The sequence below is a fragment of the Pantherophis guttatus genome, chromosome 4 (genome assembly GCF_059756535.1).
Source record: "Pantherophis guttatus breed Tessera chromosome 4, ASM5975653v1, whole genome shotgun sequence".
Classification (NCBI taxonomy): Eukaryota; Metazoa; Chordata; class Lepidosauria; order Squamata; family Colubridae; genus Pantherophis; species Pantherophis guttatus.
The window spans coordinates 97,299,241-97,327,038 of record NC_142066.1 but is presented as its reverse complement, the minus strand read 5'-3'; the positions used below and the strand labels follow the sequence as shown (position 1 = coordinate 97,327,038).

At 43.2% G+C, this 27,798-nt stretch overlaps 1 protein-coding gene across 3 annotated transcripts in view; it reads left to right on the top strand.

The window, feature by feature from the left end:
* SLC6A20 (solute carrier family 6 member 20) overlaps positions 1-27,798 on the top strand; it is a 61,981-nt gene that overhangs the window by 28,752 nt on the left and 5,431 nt on the right. For all 3 annotated transcript variants that reach the window (XM_060685925.2, XM_060685927.2, XM_060685926.2), the window contains exons 6-7: positions 6,407-6,648; positions 7,074-7,236. In XM_060685925.2, coding sequence (XP_060541908.1) covers positions 6,407-6,648; positions 7,074-7,236 — 405 coding nt within the window. The remainder of the gene's footprint in view (positions 1-6,406; positions 6,649-7,073; positions 7,237-27,798) is intronic.

The following is a 27,798-nucleotide window of genomic DNA, read 5'->3' as shown; positions in this document are numbered from 1 at the left end:
TCCCCCCATGGCTCCAGTCTCTTGTATAGTAGTCTTAACTCCCTTCTTGTCTTGTCTTTCCTGTTGTTGTTGTTGCTTTTGTTTAAGTAACTTAGATTGAGCTCGAGTTATACGTTGATCCTTAACTTCGATCATCCGAGCCGGGTCCAAGATTGGAGAAGATTCCAGCAGAGGCTCATCCAGAAAACCTCCTTCTGTGCCTTGCATTTCCTCTGGTTCCTGCTTAGACTGTTCTTGCAATTCTCGTTGAGGTTGCTTCTCATCACTCTCCTTAATCTCCAAAGCTGTAGATGTTCGTGGGGATGGTGTTCTTTCCTTAAGAGTAGTAGTGTAGAAGTGCTCTGCCTTCTCCACGGTATTCAAACGATATCTTTCTCCCTTGTATCTCAAAATTATACCAACTGGGGCGTCCCACCGAAATGGTATCTGTTGATTTCGCAATTCTTTAACAAGAAAGCCAAAGTCTTTTCTAGTTTTCAACATTTTAGGAGGTAATTCTTTAAAAACTCCAATTTGTGAGCCCCCCACTTGCACAGAGGTGTAGAAGGATTTTTGCAGGATGTCATTTCTTATTTCTCTGTCTGTAAAATATATGACCACATCTCTGGGCAATTGTCTTTGTCTGGCCACCCAAGAATTCACTCTGTAAATTTTATCTATTTTGTGAAAAACCACATCAGAATTAAGTTTTAAAATCTTAGCCAGAGGCTCAGAACAAACCTGTCTCAAATCCTGTCTATCCTCTTCTCGGATTCCTCGAAGCCGTATTGCAAACTCCATTGCCCTGAATTGTACCATCACAATTTCGTCTTCAACTCTCTGCATTTTATTGTCAACATCAGCAATTTTATAATCATTATCTTTCATCTTAACATTAACTTCTGATTTAAATTCTTCAACTTTAGAATCAACTTTAATAATAAATTCTGCCAGGCCAGACGCCACTTCTGATATTTTTTTGGTCACCTTGTTTTGATTCTGTTTCACCATATCTTTAACTTCATTAATTTCCTGCATAAATTCCTGATGTGACTTTTGAAGTTTGTCATCTATCTCCTGTTGAGATTTTTGAAATTTATCATCCAAAATTTTAGAAATAAATTCTTTTAAATCTCCCACATCAAAATCTTTTTTCTGAGTCTGTGTCTGTTGTGCAGGGGGAGGCTGTGTTTTATGTGTGGGAGATCCACCTCCTGTTGCCTTCGCTTCCTGCTTCTTTGAGGCCATCCTGCCACGTAGGCTGGTTTTACTAAAAAGGGAAGTTCTTCTTCCTCTCCCACCTCCACAAAGACTTCTGAAAAAGTCCCCCAGATTTAATCAAATAAAAACTAAAGTAAAGCAAAGTCCAATATTAAAAAAGGAGAAACTTCTCTCTTATTTCTCGTTACAAGCGAAGCAACTTCGTAACAGTTTAGAAACTTTGTGACAAAGCAAGATGAGTTCAGCAATCCACACTCACCAGCTCGTTAACTCTGAGGCTAAGCGCCATGTTTTTACAGTTCACTTTCACTCATCCGCATTTTTCACTCAGATTAGAAAGCCAAGAAAACTCTAATACTTGCGATTCCGAGTTTCAGGGTTCAAGTAAAAATATGCTGCTTATTAAGGCTGATTCCTTTCCTTTCAGTTTGAAGTTTCCTGTAGCCGGCTTGTTCTGCAAAAGCAGACTTGTCCCACGCCGCCCGGAGTTCCAGCAGGTTAAACGGGAGCCGCTCCTGTTCCCTCCCCAGAAACTATTCCCTGGGGGGATTGCAGGGGCTCAACCTGTGCCCTGCGATCTCTCTTCAAAAATCCTAAGGATTTTAAAGTTTTCAAGCCGCTTCTTAGTCGCGAAGCGGCTCTACAAGCGGCGGGGCTGGCGGAGCTTCAAAAGGCACCGCCGCCGCCGAAGACGAAGAAACCGGAAGTCCTTATTCTTATTCTTAACAACTGTGGCAAGATAAGTCGTAAAATGGGGCAAACTCACTTAACAAATGTTTCACTTAGCAACATAAATATTAGGCTCAATTGTTGTTTCAAGTTGAGGACTACCTGTATTAGCCTGCATCTTAAAAAAAGTTTTAAATAATATAGGGACTGGAGTATCATTTTTTTTCTTATTATGAATTCATCTACGTACTAAGAAATGAACAAAACGATATGTTGAAAAGAAAGGGCCATCCACTGAATATGAAAGAAAATTTCTTATTCTCTACTGCTTTCAGATCATGGGATGCTCTTTCTTTGAGGCTAAAATTGGCCCCAAGTTTTGGCAAGGAATGAAATGTATTTCTTTATAACCTTTATAAAGGATAGTTGCGTATTAGTTTTCTCCAGGGGAAAGGTTCTGTTATTATTTAGTTTAATACCATCTTGATAGTAAAAAAAATATTATATAAATAAATATAAATAAAAATACTAATATAAATACTAATAAAATACACTAATATGTATATTTTCACAACAACATTACTAGCAATAGTCAAAATTCAGTAATATTAATATAAATATGGTCTGCTCAAAATGCCAATGTTCAGATGTACCCTTGAGTACCCCTCTTGTTCCGTTGTTGTCTCTTCAAATACGTACATACACAAATGATTCTGCTCTGTTGATGTCCAATAAAATTTAATTTGGGATTTTTGTAATGTATTGCCTAAATGTACTTTTTATATGAAGTAGCATGACATATGAGACCCAGTTTGGTGTAGTGGTTAAGGTGCCAGACTACAGTAGAAACTGGGACAATCCTGCCTTAAGACCAGCTAGGTACCTTGGGCCATTTCATTCTATTTCAGCCCTTGGAAGGAGACAATGACAAACAACTTCTGAAATCTTGCCAAGAAAATTTCAGGGAATTGTCCAATTGTCCAGGAGTCAACAGTGACTCAAAGGCAACAACAACAACTGCATGACATATAACCTCTCCTAATGTCAGGGAACACAGTTTAACAGTGTAATGGTTGAAGCTGCCAGAAGAGCAAGAAACAGAACTTTGTACCTCCATCACTCCCCAAAGTGGTAAATGAGGAAGAGGAAGAGGAGAAGGTGGTAATCAGGGAAACAAGGCAATGTAAAAAGTGGAGCTTGAATTATACAGGTAGTCCTTGACTTATGACAACAATTGGGACTGGAATAGTCATCACTAAGTGATGCAGTCATAAAGAGAGAGGTCACATAACCACATCACTTTGTGACCACAATCCTGGCATTCTCTATTTCTGTTTTTAACCAAGAATTGCAGGTCATTAAGAAAGTACATATCCCAATCCAAACATTCTGGGCTTGGTCTCTCCTCTCCCAAGCCTCATTAAGGCAAGGGAATACCTCCAATTCCCTCCATTTGTTTATCTCCTCTCCATTTCTGTCCTTTTGCCTTCCCCCCACCCCCAGCCTTGTGGGGTCACAAGCAACCCTAAAACCATGTGACTGTGTGGTTGCTTTTCATACCTTAGAAACTGCAGCTACCCCAGCCTAGTCCCAAATACAGTCATTCTTGTCACCCTGCACTGGGAGACCCCTGCAGCCCACCACTCAGCTGCTTTGCTATCTCCTTGCTGCCAACTCAGGGCGGTGAACAGCCATAGAATAAAACAATATAAATACAAAATTTAAAATAGAATAAAACTAATTAAATAATTTGGCTGAACAAATTTAAAAACCCAATACTTTAAAACCAAATTTAAAATTTCCATTTAAAAAGGGGAAAGACTTAGGTCAGGCCAGCCTGATGAAACAAGAAAGACTTGAGCGCGCGACGGAAGGTATGCAGATCCGGGATCCTCCATATCTCCGGGGGGAGCTCATTCCAGATAGTAGGTGCCCCCACAGGGAAGGCTCTCCCCCTGGGGGCTGCCAGTTGCCATTGTTTGGCCGACGGCACCCGGAGGAGCCCCTGTCTATGGGAGCGTACTGGTCGGGGGAGGCTATTGGTGGTAGCAGGCGGTCCCGTAAATAACCAGGTCCTAAGCCATGGAGCGCTCTAAAGGTGATAACCAAAACCTTGAAGTGCACTCGGAAGACCACCAGGAGCCAGTGCAGCTCATGCAGGAGAGGTGTTACATGAGAGCGCCATGTCACTCCCGTCACCACCCACGCGATCGCACTCTGCGCCAGTTGGAGCCTCCGAGTGCTCCTCAAGGGGAGCCCCATGTAGAGAGCGTTACAATAGTCCAGACGGGAGGTGACGAGGGCATGAGTGACCGTGCGTAAGGAGTCCCAATCTACAAAGGGACGCAACTGGCGGATCAGGCGAACCTGATGAAAAATCCTCCCGGCCACGGCCGTCAAGTGCTCTTCTAAAGACAGCCGTGAATCCAGGAGGACACCCAAGTTGCGAGCCCTTTCCGTGGGGGCCAATGATTCGCCCCCAATAGTCAGTGATGGCACCAGCTGACTATATCGGGACATCGGAAACCACAGCCACTCAGTCTTGGATGGGTTGAGCCTGAGCCTGTTTCTCCCCATCCAGATCCATACGGCTTCCAGGCACTGGGACATCACTTCAAGGACATCGTTGGGGTGGTCTGGGGTGGAGATGTACAGCTGGGTGTCTTCAGCGTACTGATGGTACTCCACCCCAAAACCACGGATGATCTCGCCCAGCGGCTTTACATAAATGTTGAACAAAATGGGCGAGAGGACCAATCCTTGTAGCAACCCACATATAAGGGGCCTCGGGGTCGACCTCTGCCCCCGTCAACACAAACTGTGACCGGTCGGAGAGAAAGGAGGAGAACCACTATAGTATGGTGCCTCCCATCCCCAACTCTTCCAACTGGTGCAGTATGATACCATGGTCGATGGTATCAAAAGCCGCTGATAGATCTAACCGGACCAGGACAGAGGAGCACCCCCTGTCCCGAGCCCTCCAGAGATCATTCACCAATGCGACCAATGCCGTTTCCGTGCTGTACCCAGGCCTGAAGCCCGACTGGAACGGATCTAGATACATCGTTTCATCCAGGTACTGGGGGAGCTGTCGCGCAACCACACTCTCAACAACCTTCGCCACAAAGCGAAGATTGGAGACTGGACAATAGTTAGCCAATACTGCTGGGTCCAGGGAAGGCTTCTAGAGGAGAGGTCTCACCACCGCCTCTTTTTTCCTCTTGTTCCTACAACAAACTTGAAGCCCAGCCATGCCCAGGAGTGCTGCAAACAAGCTTTTTGGTGTGCCACGGCTCTGGGGCTGCTTTTGGCAAAGCCCAGCCTCAGCCTGACCTTCAGGTACACCAGGCATGCCTCATTAGCAGCAGGAACAAGAAGATGCAGTGTGGCAGAGGGCCAAAAGGACATAGATGATGGTGTTGGAAATAGGAAGGTAGGGGGTAGTTGACTTGCCCCTGTGGCTATAAGTGTAAGTGATCTCCGGAACTTAAAATATATTTAAATACACACACACACACACACACACACACACACACACACGTGTAAGAATGATATGTGGACAATATTTAATCATAGTATGATTACAGAACTGGGTAAACAGGAAAATAATCAATCCCACATAATACAGTGGAATTCTGCCTTCCTTCCCAAATCTTCTCTGGCTCATCTCCTACTCCTCTAGGACAAATTTATCTAGGGGGGAGAGAGGAGATAGTAAAAATATCCCAATGCATTATTCCCAATACTATAGTTTCAAGCAGAAAAGGAGGTCAGAAAACCATAATTATCCTATTAAACTTTGAATACTTCTAAGAAAATAAAAAATTCATTAAATATGATGTAAATATGACTTTATGCATTTGGATTTAATTAGACTGGAGAAAATGGCTGTGTTTGAAGCTGAGCCAATATTTTGCATTTTTTTTTCATTACAGGTAGTCCTCAATTTATAATGAAATGGAGCCGGTCGTAAGTCGTGACGGTCAAAAAAATGAGTTGATCACATGATTGACCCATTTTTACAACTTTTTTTGCAGCAGTCATTAAGTGAATACAGCAATTGTAAAGTGGCAGTTGTAGTTGTTAAGTAAATGCCATGGTTGTTAAGCGATCCAGTGATTTGCTATGGGTGCAGTTTTGCTGAAAACCAGAAGTAAAAACCAATTTTCTACCAAACTGTTGTAAAAGACAGTCATGTGACTATGGAACACTATAAATGGCTACAAATGCTGCCTGGTTTCAGAGTGCCTGAAGTTTGGTAATATGACTGTGGCGGGAGGGGCAACTGTCAGAACTTCAATTTCAGGCTGTCGCAACTTTGTAAGTCAAGGACTATCAATTGTAAGCCAGTTGTAAATCAAGGACTATCTCATAAACTACAGATTGGTAATGAGTTGGCTTTCAGTTTCATTAAGGAAGTAGAATTTTTGAAATGCTACAAAAACAAATGAATTTGTGGGTGCCTCTGAACTTTTGCTATGGGTAATATGGTTAATATAACTACTTTCTGAATATTCTCACCATTTATTCCTTGCAGCTGGAGCAACTAGCAAACCCCAAGACTTGGATTAATGCAGCTACTCAAATCTTCTTCTCTCTCGGCCTGGGCTTTGGTAGTTTGATAGCGTTTGCCAGCTACAATGATCCTAACAACAATTGTGAGCGACATGCCATCATTGTTTCATTAATAAATAGTGCTACTTCAATATTTGCCAGCATTGTCACATTCTCCATTTATGGCTTTAAAGCAACTTTCAATTATAAAAGCTGCGTAAACAAGTAAGCTTGGTTTTTAATACAAATTTATTTATTTTTCTTTTAAGTCTGCCCAGTAAACATACAAATTTAAAAATGGTTTACTGAAGTTAAGTGGTTTTTTTAAAATAAATAATTCCTGATTCATATTCTAAGGAAAATTTATTTTATGGTATATAAGTATTGGTTTTAGAAAGGTTTCTGAAATAAGATGATGAGAACTAAGTATGAAATCTCATAAAAAATAGATCTTAATACTTGTAAACATAGCTAATGTGCTGCTAATAATTGTCTAACATTTAATAATATTTCATTTTGTTACGATAAATAAACAGTAATTCCGTCTTCCTTGAATTGCTTTCCCCTTCTTTTTGAAAACTCTAAAATGTTGTTAAAGTCTTGAGAATCCTGCTATTTGTTTTATTAGATTTTTAAAAATTGCCTTTCAGGATGATCTTGCTGTTGACTAATGTATTTGATCTGAAAGAAGGTTTATTAACAACAGAAAACCTTGAGAATATGAAGCAGTATTTGGCATCTGTTTACCCTAGAAAATATGCAGAAGTGTTGCCACAGATCAGGAACTGCAGTTTGGAAACTGAACTAGACACTGTGAGTCCTTCCTTCCTTCCTTCCTTCCTTCTTTTTCCAGAAAGAATATTTTTATTTATTTATTTATTTGTATATATTTTTATTTATTTTATTTATATGTATAAGATAACAGGTATACAGTAAGTATAAACATGGACATGAACATAGGAAATGAGTACAAATAAATGTGGACATTAGGACAGGGACGATAGGCATGCTGGTGCGCTTATGCATGCCCCCTTTACAGACCTCTTAGAATGGGGTGAGGTCCATGGTAGACAGTTTAAGGTTAAAATTTTGGGGGTTTGAGAATGTAACAACAGAGTCAGGTAGTGCATTCCAGGCATTGACCACTCTGTTGCTGAAGTCGTATTTTCTGCAATTGAGTTTGGAGCGGTTTACCTTCAGTTTGTATCTATTGTTTGTCCATGTATTATTGAGGTTGAAGCTGAAGTAGTTGTTGACAGGTAGGACATTGTAGCAGACAATTTTGTGTACTATGCTTAGGTCAGATCATAGGCGGTGTAATTCCAGGTTATCCAAGGCCAACATTTCAAGCCTGGTAGCATAAGGGATTCTATTGTGAGCAGAGGAGTGGAGTACTCTTCTCATGAAATACCTCTGGACCTGCTCAATTGTATTAATGTCCGATATAGTGTGGATTCCAGGCAATGAGCTATCCACTTGTGCAGGGATCTGGAAATGCTGTAAGAGCTTAGTTTTAACAGTAGTTTGTTGTGTACCACTGAATCAAAGGCTTTGCAGAAGCCTATGTAAATTGCACCTATTGCTTTACCCTGGTCGAGTTGTGCAGTCCAATTGTTTCTGCAGTGTAGGAGTTGCAGATTACAGGACTAATTTTTCCTGAAACCAAACTGCTTGTTAGAAAGCAGGTTATTTGTCTCTAAGTGGAGGGTGATGGATTGGTTTATAATTGATTCCATAACTTTACAGGTGATGCAACACAGTGAAATTGGTCTGTAATTTTCTTCTAGGCTGGGGTCTCCCTTTTTGAAGATAGGAATGACCATGGCTAATGACTATAGATCAGGCAAGGAGCGGGTTCTAAAAGATACCTCATAGATTATACTTAGAGGTTCGGCTATGGCAGTGGAAAGCTTTTTCAAGAAGTAGGCACATAATCCATCAGGGCCAATAGATAGATATGGCTTTAGATTGCGTAGTGCCATTTCGACGTTATCTACTGTAAAATCAATATGTAGCAGATTGTTGCAAGTAGTTGTGATACGACTAGGAAATGTGGGGCAGAAGCCATTGCTATTGACAAAGACTGAAGAATGTGTTGGAGGTTGGCCTTAACGACTTCATCATTACAGTCTTCCCAGTTAGGTCCTTTTAGAGGTAGGATAGTTTTCGAGTCTTTAAGTTTGGTGTTTACAAAATTATAGAAGGCTTGGGTGGATTTAGAGTGAAACAGCTCTTCCTCCTGTTTGCAATGGTAATTGGTGCATTCTGCCTTTATCTGGCGGCATAAGGCTTTGTAGCGGTTTTTAAGGTTAGCTACCTAGCCAGATTTGTTTTCTCGCCAGAGATTTTTTTTTTTGATTGAAGCTTCTTATTGTTATGGGTAATTAGTTTTTTTGGGGGGGGCCTTTGGGGGTTATTAATGGTATGTATAGTTTAATGATTCTATTGACTTCGAGCAAAAAAGTGTTATAATGGTGTTCTGCAGTATTACAGCCAGTGAACAGAAGGTGCCAATCAAGAGATGTGAGGTCGGCAGTTATGAGATCATAGTTAGCTTTTTTAAAGTTATAATTTGGTGTCCCATCATTATGACCCTCTTTGTAAGGATGTAAATTCATGATAGACAAATATTTACAGTCAGGTCCAGAAATATTGGGACATCGACACAATTCTAACATCTTTGGCTCTATACACCACCACAATGGAGTTGGAATGAAACAAACACAATGTGCATTAACTGCAGACTGTCAGCTTTAATTTGAGGGTATGTACATCCAACTCAGGTGAACGGTGTAGGACTTACAGCAGTTTGTATATGTGCCTCCCACTTGTTAAGGGACCAAAAGTAATGGGACAATTGGCTTCTCAGCTGTTCCATGGCCAGATGTGTGATGTTCCCTCATTACCCCAATTACAATGTGCAGATAAAAGGCCGAGTTCATTTCAAGTGTGCTATTTGCATTTGGAATCTGTTGCTGTCAACTCTCAAGATGAGATCCAAAGAGCTGTCACTATTAGTGAAGCAAGCCATCATTAGGCTGAAGAAACAAAACAAACCCATCAGAGAAATAGCAAGAACATTAGGCATGGCCAAAACAACTGTTTGAAACATTCTCAAAAAGAAGGAATGCACCAGTGAGCTCAGCAACACCAAAAGACCTGGGAGACCATGGAAAACAAGTGTGGTGGATGACCGAAGAATTCTTTCCCTGGTGAAGAAAACACCCTTCACAACAGTTGGCCAGATCAAGAACACTCTCCAGGAGGTAGGTGTATGTGTGTCAAAGTCAACAATCAAGAGAAGACTTCACCAGAGTGAATACAGAAGGTTCACCACAAGATGTAAACCATTGGCGAGCCTCAAAAACAGGAAGGCCAGATTAGTTTGCCAAACAACATCTAACAAAGCCTGCACAGTTCTGGAACAAGATCCTATGGACAGATGAGACCAAGATGAACTTGTACCAGAGTGACGGGAAGAGAAGAGTATGGAGAAGGAAAGGAATTGCTCATGATCCTAAGCATACCACCTCATCAGTGAAGCATGGTGGTGGTAGTGTCATGGCGTGGGCATGTATGGCTGCCAATGGAACTGGTTCTCTTGTATTTATTGATGATGTGACTGCTGACAAAAGCAGCAGGATGAATTCTGAAGTGTTTTGGGCTATATTATCTGCTCACATTCAGCCAAATGCTGCAGAACTCATTGGACGGCGCTTCACAGTGCAGATGGACAATGACCCAAAGCATACTGCAAAAGCAACCAAAGAGTTTTTGAAGGGACAGAAGTGGAATGTTATGCAATGGCCAAGTCAATCACCTGACCTGAATCCCATTGAGCATGCATTTCACTTGCTGAAGACAAAACTGAAGGGAAAATGCCCCAAGAACAAGCAGGAACTGAAGACAGCATTTGGTGATGTCTATGTGTTCCAGACTTCAGGCTGTGATTGACTGCAAAGGATTTGCAACCAAATATTAAGAAGGGAAAGTTTGATTTATGATTATTATTCTGTCCCATTACTTTTGGTCCCTTAATAAGTGGGAGGCACATATGCAAACTGCTGTAAGTCCTACACCGTTCACCTGAGTTGGATGTACATACCCTCAAATTAAAGCTGACAGTCTGCAGTTAATGCACATTGTGTTTGTTTCATTCCAACTCCATTGTGGTGGTGTATAGAGTCAAAGATGTTAGAATTGTGTCGATGTCCCAGTATTTCTGGACCTGACTGTATCATGCTGTGATCACTGTTGGAAAAAGATTCTTTAACTTGTAGACCATATATTGAGTTTAAACTATTGTAGAAGATGAGATCAAGGCAGTTGTTGAGTCTAGTGTTGTTCATTACCAATTGATCCAGCCCCAGAGTTGTAACAGCATTGTACAGGATTGCATGTATAGGTTTGGTTGTACATTCGTTTAGGGTCCAATTAATAAGAGGTAAATTGAGGTCACCAAGAAAGATAAGAGGTTGCGGGCAGGAGGTTGCCCACATTATTAATGCAGTTAGCTTGTTCGTATGACCAAGTTCATAATCAGGGGCTCTGTAACATAGTAAGAAGCGAAATGTGGTATTTAGGAACAGTTCGCAAACAATGGTCTCAGGAACAGCAAGCTCCTCTGTAACTTTAAACTTTTTTAGACCTAGGGACTTTTTATAGAAGATAACACCAGCCCCTCTACGGTTTTCACAGTCAGACCGGTAAACATGATAGTCACTTAATGTGGCAATGGAGTCTGGAAAGGATACATTCAACCAGGTCTCGCAGACAAAAATAAGGTCGAATGGGGCTGTATGTAGTAGGAGGAGGAATTCAGGCATTTTCTTTGCAAGGCTTCTTGCGTTAAGTAGCTTGCATTTAAGATCTGTAGTGGTGGACCTGGAGGAAGTTGGGGCATGCATGCTAGTTTTGGTTGTTGGGGGGTGGTTGTTGGGATGTGGGCCGCTGGCCTTGTGTTTGATACAGTCATCGCAGTAATCAATGTACAGGTCGGTCTCTCCTTGGTCCTGGCGTCTTTTGAGCTCCGAGCGGAGCTCACGGGCACGGGCAAATTGCAGTATGGACAGGTCGGGCCGTGAACAAAGTTTCTTATGGTTAGTGCAGCTTTTGGCAAGTGAGTTTATTGTGGAGATGAATTTGCATTTGCTGGTCTCACTCTTGCAAACAACTCTGCAGAAGCATGGGGCCACTAAGCCGTCACTGTTCTTGAACTCAGGGCCGTCATAGGAAACATCGATGATTTCATCAGGAGATGGTTGATGCCTGAACGTTGCTGCTGATGTTGTGAACCTTTGTGATGTCATCGGATTCATTGGTGTCCTCAAGTCCAAGTAAGATAGCATTGGGACACTTCTGTTCATGTTCAATTGCGTCTTTGACGAGGATGGAGATGTTACTTGCAGGATTGGTGGTTTCCTGTGGTTGTTGGGTTGGGATAGGATTTCGGGATGTTGGATCTTTGCTTCTCTGTGTTATATCTTTTTTTTTGAGGGATGCTTCTATGGTGTCAACCCTTTCAAGTAGGACAATAAATTTGTCCAGTCTGGGTCTGCATGATGGGCAGAAAAGTGGAAATGCAAACTGGGAGGTTTTAAGTGAAGCTGATTGTAGGAACTGGGCTACGCTTTTGGTTAACCCTAAGCACTTGTGGTGAGCATAAATGTTGCATAGGGAGCACTTCATGGTACTCTCATCCTCCTCGAAAGATTCTGTACAGATATGATGAAACCATTTTCTGATGTCAAGAAATTTGGTCAGTGCCTTGAATATGCAATGGCTGATCTACGGAGAATGGGAGACCTTGTTTAAATACTTAGTTAGCCATAAACTCACCATGGACCAGTAATTACCTCTCAGTCTTTTTTTAAAAAACATTTAATGCAGAAAATTAAAATATAAACTCCCAACCGGGGTGGGTGGGTGGGATTGGAAATATTACAAAAACAAAACTAAATAAAGACATTAAAAAGATGAATTAGAAAGACAAAAATCAAAAATACAAATTATCTCCCTAGTTGAGCACTAACAAATATATAGCAATAATAGTTTTCTCCTCTTGTGAGTTAGGTCTAAGATTTAAAGGCTTGTACATCTATTTCCAACCAATCTGGCAGGTTATACAACTAGCTATAATAAAAGTTAACAGATTAATCAACAACCATGTTAAACTTCAAAGCCCTCTGTTAACAATTTTTATTGTAATTAGCTCATAGAAAGTTTACAACACTTATCTATTACAAATCACTCCCATCCTTATCTCTAATCTGTACAGGATCAAATATCCTCGTTTGACTTTTGATAATAAAACCATTCCTTAGATTTTTAAATGGGATCTTTCCCAACAATTGGATCCTATTACCCAGAGCCAGGAGTCTCGTGTCTTTGTCCATCTTTTCTGCCAGATCTGAATTTTCAGAGCAGGTTCTTTCTTCTTCATATCTTGCAGCAACAAATCATATTTCAATTCAGCAAATTGCAAATCAAGTCCCACTGTTATTTTCTGCTTTTTGATGTTACCCTGTATGTAAGTGTAAGTCCAATTGGGCGACTTTTATTATCAGAGAGTGAATTCTCACCAGCTTCCTTACAGAAAATGAAAGTAATTCAATGTCTTGTTTTGTAATTCAATGACAAACAATGAGAGAACAAGGAAAAAAGTTGTAAAGATCCAGCAAGGGTTGTAAAATAGGTCAGCAGTCAACCCAGAATTCCCCAATCTTTCTGGCTTTGCAGACCAGTTGGGGTGGGGGGAGAGAGGAAACAGTTCCACATGAGTGGCTGGCAACCGCTGTTGTTCTACGCTGTTCATGTAAATGGAGCATGTGTGCACACATGTGCACGCTGCTTGTGAAAGTGGGGATGTGCGGATGTGGTACAGTTGCAAATAGCTCATGGCCTACTATTGAGTGTACCCTGGGGAGTTGGGGATCCCTGAACTATTTAAAAGTATAGATCAAAAAATAAAGGAATTTTAAAAGTGCAATTAAAACCAAGGTATGTTTAAAAAACCAAACAACTAAATGGTAAAGATGGTAAAAGATTTGACCTTCTGATCGTTCCTTACTGGAAATTGCAATCTTCAAAATCGCATTCCTTTGAAGATGTACAATTGTCCAAAGGTTTTTTTATGTCCTTCCTTCCTTTTTCCCATTCGATTCTAGGGAGCAAAGTTGACAAATAACCAGCTTTGGTGGCAAACTCAGCAGTTTGTCGGTAGGAGAGAAAAAAAATGCCCACTGCTCAGCATGCCATCTTGGGGAAAGTCAGCAATTACCTCTCAGTTTAATTCAGAGAAGGGACACCATGGCTCAGTGGCTAAGACGCTGACCTTGTCGATCAAAAAGTTGGCAGTTCAGCGGTTCGAATCCCTAGTGCCGCATAACAGGGTGAGGTCCCGTTACTTGTCCCAGCTTCTGCCAACCTAGCAGTTCGAAAGCATGTAAAAATTACAAATAGAAAAATAGGGACCACCCTTAGTGGGAAGGTAACAGCATTCCATGCGCCTTTGGCATTTAATCATGCCGGCCACACAACCACGGAGACATCTTTGGACAGCTTCTTGAAACGGAGATGAGCACCACCCCCTAGAGTAGGGAATGACTAGCACATATGTGCAAGGGGAACCTTTACCTTTACCCTACTTTAGATGATTGTCAATTTTCCATTTTTATCTTCATAGCAATATTAAGCATAAGCATATTCCTGTTTGGATATTGACATGTTGAATCTTAACAACTGTTCAGGCTGTTAAGTTCTTATTCAGTTTACATTTCCATGTAAACAAAACTTCACCAGCTAAATTAATACTAATAATTAATATTATTAATAAATAATGAATAAAATGGACCTAGAATAACAATGCTGTGAAGTAGGTTGATTAAGTAACTGTAACTACCTACTATATTGTTGTTAATGAATAAATGATAAACCATTAAAGTCAGGGTAAAATTTTGCATGGGTGTTCGTTTTAAAATCCTGAAACTATATAATAGTTTTCCCATCTGGTAATCTGGATCAAGTTGATTAAAGAGGCTTATAGCTGATGTTGTAACGGCAACAGTATTAAGACTTTTTTCTAATGCTGTGTCTCAGTTGTTTTACAATCAGTTTTGTTGTCTTTATATGTTACAATGCTCACAACAGCAAGAGACAATTTCTGAAAGACATTATAATAGTACTAGATATGATTCAGTAAAATATAGAAATATCATAGAAATCAGATTTTGCAAAGTTTCCAAGGCAACTTTCCACAGGTTATTGTGCTCTTATCCACAATCAATGCCACTTCCACAATCCCATGCTAATGTTACATTTCATCATCTCTTCTACAGTCCCATACTATTGTTTTGTTTCAACATCTGGATCATAACTAATACCTATTTTCACTGAATGGTGTTTCAACATCTCAAGCTCTGAAGTACTTATTGAAATAATTTAGATTGGATGCAAATACTAGGGCTATTATTGGATTCTAACATGCCACCTAATTGATGTGTGCTATTTGTTCTGGACTACAAAAACACAAATCACCCATAATTGGCAACTAAATTAAGATTTTTTTGACTAACTGTTGCCATCTACTTGTCCTGTGGATTTTGCAGCCCATATATGGCCAGATATGGCAAGATAGATAAAACATAAATGAATAGAGATTAATTTCCATATTTTTGACTGGATATACATGGTAAAATGTGGCTTGCTTCTTTGGAAATTAGGGTTTTTGGAAACAGCCCATATAATTTGATCAGCTGAACATCATTGTTTGTTTAGCAGATTAAGTGAACAAGTTACTCTGGTTAATCAAATAACTAAGTAAATAGTATATACATGTAATTCTTATTTAGTGACTGACTAGTTTAGCAATCATTCATGGTTATAGTGGTGATGAAAAAAATAACTCTGCAGCCAATCCACAATTATATATTTATATTTTATATTTTATATATATGTATATGTATATAAATTATATTTATATATTTATATTATATATATATATATATGTGTGTGTGTGTGTGTGTGTGTGTGTGTGTGTGTGTGTGTGTGTATAATATTAACTAACTACATTGATTCACTGATTACTGATTTATTGTTTAGTATAATTAATTGATAGTGATTGCTTACTTTAGCATTGTCTAGTTGATTGATTGTCTAGTAGCATACTATTTTAGATTAATTGATTCATTGTCTAACTGATTAATTAATTACTGTTATTAATGGAGCTTTAATTAATCAATTGCCTATCATATTGAATAGTTATTGTTATTGATTAGTGTCACTGATTACCAGCAAATAAGAGATTAAGTAATCCATACCAGTAAATAACAGATTATATATCTACAAAACAAATCCACCATGCCAAGCAAAAACTCCAAAAAAACCACTACCAAAACCTCCCCAAAAAAACATATCTCTACCAGTGACAACCTAGACAACTCCAGTATATACTTTAAATGTTCTGCAACTATCAATAATAATGAAGATACCATTAAATACCATACATCTGACAATTACGCCCATTTCACATGCTTAAAACGAACGTTGTCTTACCTGAACGTTCCTTTTCAGCTCTCTGCGACTGCAATCCACCTTTGGGTTTCCTTCCTCCTCGCTTCTTTTTGACTGGGTGATATTTTTCTTAACTGTCTCTCCGTGCTGTGGCCACGCCCCACTTTCCCATGATGCACCAGTCTTTGAACGAAGGCGTGACCACCTAGCAAACAATTCAAAACTTCAGAACAAGTCATATAAAACCGTGAACACTGGAACCAGAAAAAAACACCGAAAATTGGAATCAGGAACCAACAGGGCGGGTGTGGATTGCAGTCGCAGAGAGCTGAAAAGGAACATTCAGGTAAGACAACGTTCGTTTTCCAGCCCTCTGCTCCTGCAATCCACCTTTGGGATATACCAAAGTTCAAATCCCAGGGCGGGAAAAAAACCTAGTTGGACTCAGACTCCTGGACCTCAAGGACACTTTGGAGGACACGTCGACCAAAGAATGCCTCAGCCGAAGCATACTTATCAATCCGGTAATGTGTGATGAAGGGTGTCACAGAAGACCAAGTAGCGGCCCGACATATATCTGAAACTGAAGCCTGCGTAGCCCAGGCGGCAGATGCCACCGCACTACGAGTAGAGTGAGGCAAGATGCGACTCGGTACAGGACGAGAACGTTGCTTGTAAGCTGTCGCTATGCATGTCTTAATCCACCTGCCCACTGTGGATGGAGAAATCTTTTGGCCCAAAGAAGGTGGATGAAACGACACCAGAAGAGCCTCAGTTTTACGGATGGATTCAGTCCGACGAATATAGCGACGAAGAGCCCTACGTACATCGAGGGTATGCCAGTCCTTTTCGCGTTGATGTTTCGGCGACGGGCAGAAATCCGGAAGGATAAGCTCCTGAGCCCGATGAAAATACGAATTCACTTTGGGTAAGAATGCAGGGTCCAGACGTAGTATCACTGTATTAGGTTGAAATATACAGAGATCTTTTCTAATCGATAGGGCTGAGAGCTCAGACACACGTCTGGCCGAAGTGATCGCCAAAAGAAAGGTTACCTTGAAAGACAAATACCTTAAAGGAATAGACCCCAAAGGTTCAAAAGGAGGGTACATCAAGGCCTGAAGAACAAGGGAAAGGTCCCAGGTCGGGTATCTATGAACAACCGGGGGGCATAGGTTTACAGCTCCGTGAAGAAATCCCTTAAGTAGCGGGTGCATAGACAAAGACGAGTATGGGGGACACCGAATGACCGTAGATAATGCCGCCGTCTGACGACGAAGGATAGACGGTGACAACCCCTTGTCTAAGCCGGATTGTAGAAAGCACAGGACGTCCTCTATCCGGGCTGAAGTAGGGTCCACCAGGTTGGCCGCACACCAGAGACAGAAGGCCCTCCAGGAAGACTCGTATATCCGCAAAGTCGACGGCCTACGGGAAGCTTGGATCATACCTATGACGGAGTCGGGAAGTCGGTCCTTTCGCAAGATAACCCGCTCAAACGCCAAACGGCCAATTGGAGCCATCCTGGCTCTGGGTGGTCGATGGCCCCTTGGCGTAGGGCGATGCGGTCTGGTGGAATCAGCCATAGTGGACAAGACGATAGGGCCACAAGATCTGCGTACCACTGCCGACGAGGCCAGTCGGGAGCCACCAGGATCATTTCGGCCCTTTCCTCCAAGAGCCTCCGAATCACCTGAGGAATCAAGGGGATCGGGGGAAAGGCGTACAAGAGCCCTGGGGGCCAACGGCATCGGAGCGCGTCGTGATCCATCGCTGAATGGCACGGGTAACGAGTCACATAGAGTGGAACCTGGGCATTCGACGGACTGGCGAACAAGTCCACGACAGGCGTGCCAAAAAGAAGAATGGCTTCGTGGAAGAGCCTCGGATGTAGTTGCCATTCCGAGTGATCGAGACTTTGTCTGCTGAGCCAATCCGCCCGCACATTGTCCATGCCGGAAATGTGATCCGCTCTCAATGAAAGAAGGTGGCGTTCCGCCCACCGGAAGAGACTCTCCGCTTCTAACATTAGTGGCCTCGAATGTGTCCCGCCTTCTTTGTTTACATGGGCCTTGGCCGTGATGTTGTCCGTGAGCACAAGGACGTGGTGGCCCTCCAACTGAGATTGAAAATGTTTGAGGGCTAGGCGGATTGCCCTGAGTTCCAACAGATTGATGTTGCGGCCTCTTTCTGGAACGGACCAACGACCCTGCACCACCTGATTTTGAAGGTGGGCTCCCCAGCCTCGAAGGCTGGCGTCCGAGGTCAGAGTCATTCTGTCTTGAATCAGAAAGTGCGAGCCCTTGCGAATGGCTGATCCCATCCACCACTGAAACGACAGACGAAGTTGAGGTGGAAGGTATACTTTGTGAAGGGAATCGCTGCGTCCCGAGCGCTGGTAAGGGAGCAGAAACCATTGCAATGGTCTCGCGTGACGTCGTGCCCATGGCACAATTGAGAAGCACGACACCATCTTCCCCAGCAGCTGCGACAGCTGGAGAAGAGGAATGGAGCGATGAGACAGAACTTGACGTATCAGGTCTTGAAGACTTGAAATCCTGTCTGGAGATAGAAAGACTTGACCCCGAATAGAATCTATCACCGCCCCCAAGTGCAGCAGTGATGTGGACAGGGAAAGGTGAATCTTGGGAAAATTTATTGAGAATCCGTGATTCTGGAAGGCCATGATGACAAGATTTATTTATTTATTTATTTGTTTGTTTAAATTTCTATACCGCCCTTCTCCAAATAGGACTCAGGGCGGTGCACAGCCTAAGTAAAAACAAAGCATACAAAATTTAAAAACAGTATTAAAATAATTAAATATTCTGGCCGTAAATTAAAACAACCCAATTTAAAATCAATTTAAAATTTAGCTCAAGCCAGCCCAGCTAGTTGAAATAAATAGGTTTTCAGGGCCCGACGAAAAATCCGGAGGTCTGTTATTATACGTAACTCTGGGGGAAGGTTATTCCAGAGGGTGGGCGCCGTCACAGAGAAGGCTCTCCCCCTGGGGGTCGCCAGCCGACATTGTCTGGCGGATGGTACCCTGAGGAGGCCCTGAGGAGATGAAGGTCTCGAGCTGCCTGGCTCCTGGACGATGACAACACCAGGATGTCGTCGAGGTAACAGAGTACCCGCACCGGAATCCTTCGGAGTGATGCCGCCACTACAGCTACTAATTTTGTGAAAGTCCTTGGGGCAGAGGATAAACCAAAGGGCATTGCGCAATATTGATAATGATCGTCCCCAATTTGAAAGCGCAGAAACTTCCTGTGCGAAGGTGACACCGAGACATGCAGATATGCCTCCCTGAGGTCGACCGATTGAAGGTCGCCACGACGAACCCCCCCCAAGATGGACCCCAAGGAGTGCATTTTGAATCTGCGATAGCAAATGAAGAGGTTTAGTTGTTTCAAGTTCAAAATGGCCCGACAACCTCCGGAATGTTTCGGGATGAGAAAAAGTGTCGAATAGAATCCCAGGCCCTGTTGTTCCGGCGGGACCCTTTCTATCGCCTTGATGCTGAGTAGATGGAGGACTTGCTCCTGTAGTAAACGTCCCTGTTCGGGAGAACGTGGCGCAGGGCAGCAAATGTGGCGAGAAGGAGGGCATCCCAGGAACTCGATCGACAGGCCGGAGGACACCATGTGAAGGATCCAAGAGTCCGAGGTTGACTGCTCCCATTGATGGTGGAAAAGTTGCAGGCGACCTCCAATGGGATCCTGCGACCTGTAGTCATTTCCCCCTGCGGAATTGACGGTATCCAGATCCCCGAAAGGGACGCTTGGAGACAGTGGGGTTCCTAGCTCTGTCACGAAACCGCTGACGATCGGAGGAACGGTCAGAGCCAAAAAATTGTGGACGTTGCGAGTAGGCACCCCCTGACCCCGACGTCGCCCGAAAGGACTGTCTTTGATAGTAAGGCGTATAGCGCCGTTCAGGCCTGCGATAAGAGGAAGTCGGCATAACCTTCCTCTTGTCCTTATCTTCAATAAGGACAGGGTCGAGAGCGGAGCCGAACAGATTTGGAGCCTTGTAGGGTGCTGCCGCCAAGCGCCATTTAGCTTTGGCATCAGCCCTCCAGTTCCTAAGCCAAAATAAACGACGGGACGTAATAGACGAGGCCAAAGCCCTGGATGTGAACTTTACAGAATTTAATGAGGCATCGGCCGAATATTCTGTAGCCGCCACAATTTTGTTTATGTCCTGGTGGAGACGTGTGTCTTCTGGCGGTAGCCTATCCTGAAGCTGTCTCAACCAAAGCAGAGTTGCCCGGTTAAAGAAGGATGTGGCGGTCGCGGTTTTGATCGCCCACGCCAGGGCTTGATGTTCTTTGCGAAAGGAAAGCTCAGACTTCCTGTCCTCCGATTTCAGCCCGTCCAGCGCATCTGTTGACAGTAAGGACGACGAAGAGAGGTTGGCAACGGGCGTGTCCACCACAGGTAGGGACAGCATGGCGTCCAATTCTGGTGCCGCACAATACAATTTCTTATCGATGCTATTGGGGCCCGTGGACGAAGCAGGTTGAGACCAAGGAGATTGTAGAACGTCAGAAAAAAGTTGAGGGCAGGGGATGAAGTCCCTGCCCGGCTTGGAAGACGAAAACAAGGCCTCGTGAGGGGTCGCCATGGATGCGGCCTCGGAGGATGCAGGCGCAGCAACAGACATGTTTGTGATCTGACGAGCCTTGTGTAGAAGAGATTTGAACAATGAGGGCCTGAACAGCCCGGTAAAAGCAGGAACATCAGGAGTGAGGCCCTCATCTTCTGAAAATTCCAAGTCCTCGACCGTATGTTCCCCATGATCGGAATCATCCGAAGAATCGGGCGCCAAGTGGTGAGAGGGCCTCTGAGTCGGTGCCATAGGTGGTTGAGGCACCTGACGGGAGGTTGTCTGTACTAGAGGCATGGGCGGTTGTTGGAGTCCCGCAGCCCACAGAGAGGACAAGGCATTAGATAGCAACAACTGTAAGTCCATTTGGGAAGACGATAATTGACCATCAGCCCCGCGAAGACCAGCGGCAGTTGGAGTGAACGTCGCCCCGGGACGCGGGGCGGGAGGGGGGGCGGAGTTGAGCAAGCCCACCGATGAAACATCAGGCAATGAGATTGAAGCTCTCTTGGACAGGCGTCCAGAAGTGCTTGGCTGCGGTGGATCAGGCGCCTGGGACCCGCTGGGCGACGAAGGCAAAGGTGCTGTATTCAGGCCAGTTGGAAAAACCGAGGCCAAGGTGGCCTGTCTGGCCTTGTCATATTGGCGCTCCAAAGCCCTGTGGCGTCGTTGCGCGTCTTTATCTGCCGCTGCCGATGACCTAGGCTGGCGGGAGTCCTCAGAAGCAGATAAGACCCTGCTACGAGATTTTGACTTGTGCTTGGCTGGAGCCCTAGGGGAGCTGGGCTCCTGCTCCGCATCGGATGAAAAATAAGCATCCGCCATTATGACAAGACCGAATATAGTTCAATTCTTCCTTTTTTTTTTATATATATATATAAGTGTACTATTGAAAAAAGGTAATGAAAAAATAGTCCTTACTATATTTATCGTCTTTTTCCTCTCTTTTCTTTTCTTTTTTTTTTTTTTTTTGTGTTATAAACCAACAATATCTGAACTATATACACGTAGGCACCCCAACCGCTGAGGGTAGCCGAAACAGTCCAGCCAAGCAATCTCTGACAGGAAGGACAAGAGGCTGGCTAAGGTGTCAAGAAGAAAAAAATTTAAGTACTGCCCAGACTGCAATTATGGGACAACAGGCAACTGGTCCACTTAACTGGCAGACAGCCACAGAGGCACACCCCCCAAAAACTGCTTCAAGGTGTAGAGAGAGTGGGGTAACCCAGTAACACAACGGCCCTTAAGAAGCAATTGCGATCCCAAAATGGCGCCCGTTAAAATTGCCGCCAAGAAATAGCAACAAAATGGCGGCCGTGGACTGTCCGGAACCCGGCGGCAGCTCAGGCGGCTAAACAACATCCAAAAAAAACGGGGCCAAGGGCACTCCTCACCGGACGCCGCCCGAGGGACGGACGTCAGCGAACCTCACCACCGTAGCAGCAGGCACCTTCCGGAGCGCTGCGGGCTGGAGCGAAGCTTCCGACTCCGTCTAGGCAGCTGGAGCCCCGGGCGGCAACTTTGAAAGGCTGACAATTAGAGCGCAGCGCAGACGAACCGCAGGTGGGAATCTCAGCAAGACATCAGAGGCCGCAGGGCAAACCATGCGGAGCACTCCGGAGCCGCCCTAAGAGAGCCAAAACTAATTTGCAGAGAAGAGGTGTGGGGGGGAAAAAAACGGCAATCGCAAACCCCGCGCTCCACACCGGCGGCTTAAAGGAAGGCAGGGAACCGCCCCGAAGGGCCGGTAACCCACGCTGCTGTCAAAAGGGAGCACTTCCCTGGGCGGAGGATGGGCTGGGTCCCCAGGCACCTCTCACACGCCCTGCAGCTCACCGATAGAGGCTCTCACCGAATAGGAGAAAAATACTACTAAAAATAAATAAAAAAGCCTAACGCAATACTAAGAAATCCTTCTAAAATAAGCACGAAGAGAAAGGCACACCGGTCAGTCAGCGACTGAGTGAAAAGACTGGTGCATCATGGGAAAGTGGGGCGTGGCCACAGCACGGAGAGACAGTTAAGAAAAATATCACCCAGTCAAAAAGAAGCGAGGAGGAAGGAAACCCAAAGGTGGATTGCAGGAGCAGAGGGCTGGAAAATTAACCAAACAAATAGCAAATCTCATACAAGCATCAGGTACATTTCCTTGTCTATGTCCATCATGTTTAACCAAGCTAGATAATCAAAATGTCCCAACTACATCCATTGACTCCATAGATGCACGCTTAGTAAGACGTTTAGAAACCATTTTACAAGCAAGTTTACAAGCATGTCTAACATCTCCTGAAAAAAAAAATAGAAATGATAAATACCTAAATGCTCAAAATACTACCTCAATTCAACAATAACTACCTCAACCAAAACCTCAATCACAAGCATAAGTAACCATCAACCCAGCAAATAATACCAATCCACAAATAATATATTCTTACTTATCAAAGATGCTGTTGAAGGTGAACAGAAACATCCAAACGCTATTTTATTTGGCCTGGATGACACAACGAATCTGATGATATCACTAAGGTTCGCAACATTATAAGAAACTCCCATAAACCAAACATCTGCCCTGATGACATTAAAATTTCAAGAGATGACTCTGAGTTCAAGTAAAATGATGGCTCGGTGGCTCCACAATTTTATTTGCAAAAATGAGTCCATCAAACATATATTCATCCATACGATAAATTCCATCGCCAAAACCAACATCAGCCATAACAAACTTTGCTCACATCACGACTTATCCATATTACAAAGAATCCGCTCCCATGAACTCTGATCAGAACTTAAAAGACGTCAGTACAGCCTGTAGTACAGTGGACAAAAGCACTGTTATTAACATCTGCTGCTTGCAATTACTGCAAGTTCAAATCTCACCAGGCTCAAGGTTGACTCAGCCTTCCATCCTTTCAAAGGTAGGTGAAATGAGGACCCAGATTGTGGGGGCAATAAGCTGACTTTGTATAAATATACAAAAGTATGAAGGCTATTGCTTAACGCATTGTAAGCCGCCCTGAGTCTCTGGAGCAGGGCGGCATATAAATTAAAGCAAAAAAAAAGACCAAGGAGATACTGACATATACATCGACTACCGTGCCAACTGCATCAAAAGAAAGTCCCACAACCCACATCCTAACACTCAATCCTCCTCCATTCAACCACCCGTCATCCAAAACTAGGCACGCACACCCCTAACTTCCTCTATAACAATTACTACTGACCTTAAATGCAAGCTACCATCTTTTCCCCAAAATAAGACAGGGTCTTATTTTCTTTTGCCACCCCCAAATAAGGGCTTGGCCTTATTATCAGGGGGTCTTATTATTTTGGGGGTGCAGGAGGCAGCGAGCGTGGGACTGGATGTCCCGTCGCTGCCGTCTCCTCCCCTCCCTGTTCTTCGCACTGGCCGAGCGGCCCAACATGTCCCACCCCACCGCAATGGCAACAGCTGCTTCCCTTCCCTGCTGTCTCTTTATCGAGAGGGGTGGCAGGTGGGACGGTTCAATCAAACTTCTCAAACTTGTGAGAAGAATTTCTTTTACAGAGTGTTTCCCTGGACACAATGGCGAGGAAAGCGATGGAACTTGAAAGGTAAGACCTGCGTCCTGCTTCTCGCCCGCCCCACCTGCCACCCCCAAATTGCATTCCTAAAGGGGGCAGGTAGCTAAGTGACGGGCAGGAACCCTGCCATGCCTGACAAGGGTGGGGGAGAAGAGATGGCAAGGGGAGCCACATCTTGCTCCAGGCATCTTGCTTCTCTCCCGCCCCACCTGCCACCCCTCTTGATAAAGAGACAGCAGGGAAGGAAAGCAACCAGGCTGCTGTTGCCATTGGGGTGGGGTGGGATGTGTTGGGCCACTTGGTTGGCACAAAGAACAGGGAGGGGAGGGCATGTCCCCCCCTTCCCCCCCAGCCTCGCCTCCTCAACTCATTTTGGTTGCACGGCAAGCAACCAGAGGAAATGGCGGGACTGGCTGCACATGCGTGTAAGTAGTTGTTGGGGGTGGCTTATTTTGCAGGGATGGCTTGTATTATCACATGCGCTGAAAAGCCCGATTGGGCTTATTATCCGGACATGTCTTATTTTCAGGGAAACACGATATTTAATGCAAGAAGCCTTGTAAATAAAATACCTGAATTCCTCCTCTTACTAAATACGGCTAAATTCGACATTATATTTGTCTGTGAAACTTGGCTGAATACATCCCTCCCTGATTCCATTACCACAGTAAGAGACTATCATGTTTACCGGTCTGATTGTGAAATCCATAGAGGAGGTGGTGTTGCTATCTTCTACAAAAAGTCCCTACATCTAAAAAATATTCAAGTTATACAGGATCTTGCCCTTCCTGAGACCATCGTCTGTGACCTGTCTTTAAATACCACATTTTGATTCTTACTATGTTACAGAGCTCCAGATTACGACATCGAACATGCAAACAAGTTAACTTCACTACTAACATGGGCATCCTCCTGCCCACACCCTACAATTTTTCTTAGTGACCTTAACTTACCACTTATTAATTGGACTGTACATGAATGTACAACTGAACCTATACATGCAATCCTGTACAATACTGTAACTAATCTGGGACTTGATCAACTAGTAACTAACAACACTAGACTCAACAACTGCCTTGATCTCATCTTCTGCAACATTTTAAACTTAATTTATGGACTACAAATAAAAGAACCATTCTTCAACAGCAACCACAGCATGATTGACTTTTGTCTCAATTTACGCCGTCATAAAAATCATCATAATGATGGGATTCCCAGTTATAACTTTAAAAAAGCCAACTATGATCTCATAGACAATGAACTCTCATCTCTTGATTGGCAAATTCTATTCACTGGCTGTAATACTGCTGATGACCATTAGAACATTTTCTTGGGCAAAGTGAAAAGAATCATTAAACTTTATGTACCACTAATATCTCCCAAAACCAGAAAAAATAAACTACTAATAACAATAAGGAAACTACAATCCAGAAAAAAATCTCTTTGGTGAAAAAAAAACACCTAACTATGTAGCTAATGTCAAAAACTACTACAAAAATGTTTGCCAACAAATAAAGACTGAATGCACCAATTATCACATCAAGCAAGAGGAAAACCTTCTACGCACAAAATCCACTCCTGCCTTCTATAATGTTGTAAACAACAAACTTAAATACTCAAGATCCATCCCACCCCAAAAAGGACCAAACGACGAAGACTATATTGACAAAACCGTTAAAGCCAATCTCTTTAACACATTCTTCGGCTCAGTCTTTGTAAACAGCAACAACACATACCCAATATTTCCAAGTCATACCACAGACAATTATAATGATTACGGTGATTTTATACATATCGATTTTACAGAAGACAATGTTGAAAAGGCACTATGTAATCTAAAACCATCTCTATCTATTGGACCTGATGAACTATGCGCATACTTCTTAAAAAAAGCTTTCCACTGAAATTGCAGAACCTCTAAGCATAATTTTTGAAAAATCTTTCAGTACCAGTTCCTTGCCCTACCAATGGTCACAAGCCACGATCATTCCTATCTTCAAAAAGATCACTTCTCGTCTGGACTATTGTAACGCTCTCTACATGGGGCTCCCCTTGGGGTACACCCGGAGGCTCCAACTGGTCCAGAATGCGGCCACATGGGGGATTATGGGAGCGACAGGGCGCTCCCATACAACACCTCTCCTGCGCGAGCTGCATTGGCTTCCGGTGGACTTCCAGGTGCGCTTCAAGGTGTTGGTGATCACCTTTAAAGCGCTCCATGGCTTAGGGCCGGGGTACTTACGGGACCGCCTTCTGCCACCAATTGCCTCCCACCGGCCAGTTCGCTCCCAGAGAGGGCCTCCTCTCTGCCGTTGGCCAGACAATGTCGGCTGGCGACCCCCAGGGGGAGAGCCTTCTCTGTGGTGGCACCTACCCTTTGGAACAATCTACCCCCAGAGATACGAGTGATCTCCGACCTCCGGACTTTTCGTCGGGCCCTAAAAACCTATTTTTTTCAGTTAGCCGGGCTGTCCTGATTTTACGGTTGGTTTTAAAATTTGATATGGATTTTAATTGAAAAGTTTTAAATTACGGGCCAAATTTATTTAATTATTTTAAATCTATTTTTAACTTTTGTGCATAAATGTTTTTTATCTTGGCTGTTCACCGCCCTGAGTCCGAAAGGAGAAGGGCGGTATAGAAATCTGAAAAATAAAATAAAATAAATAAATAAAAAAGGGAGACCTCAGCCTAGTTGAAAATTACAGACCAATCTCTTTATGTTGCGTCACCTGCAAAGTCATGGAATCAATCATTAACCAATCTATTACCCTCCACCTAGAGACAAACAACCTACTCTCAAACAAACAATTTGGTTTCAGAAAAAAATTATCCTGTAATCTACAACTACTACATTGCAAAAACATATGGACTACACATCTTGATCAGGGCAAAGCAATAGACGCAATTTACATAGACTTTTGTAAAGCTTTTGATTCAGTGGTACACGACAAATTACTTCTAAAACTAAAATCCTATGGCATTTTTGGACTCCTACATAAATGGATAGCAGCCTTCCTGTCTAACAGACAAGAAGTGGTCAAAATAGGAAGTGCTCTATCAAATCCTGTATCTATTAATAGTGGTGTTCCCCAAAGAGTGTTTTAGGTCCAACACTCTTCATACTTTACATAAATGATGATATTAAACTATTCAACATCACCGACAATGCAACTATCCTTCAAAAAGACCTTGACTATGTGTCAGGTTGGTCTAACGTGGCAATTTCAAATCTCAACCAACGAATGCTCTGTCTTGCACATTGGCAAAAAAAAAATCAAAACATAAAATACAAATTAAGATTGACATGACCTTGTAGATGACCCTCACTCTGTCAAGGACCTTAGAGTACTCATTTCTAAAGATCTAAGTGCCTGAGTCCACTGTAACAACATTGCCAAAAAGGCATTCAGAGATGTTAACCTAATCTCGCATAGCTTCTTCTCTGGTAATATTGTACTACTAACTAGAGCATAGAAAACATTTGCTAGACCAATTCTTGAATACAGCTCATCTGTCTGGAACCCACACTGCATATCCGACATAAATACAATTGAAAGAGTCCAGAGATATTTTACGAGAAGAGTCCTCCATTCCTCTACCAGCAATAAAACCTTATGCCACCAGACTTTGGGCTTAGACAACTTAGAACTACACCGACTTCGGTCTGATCTAAGCATAGTACATAAA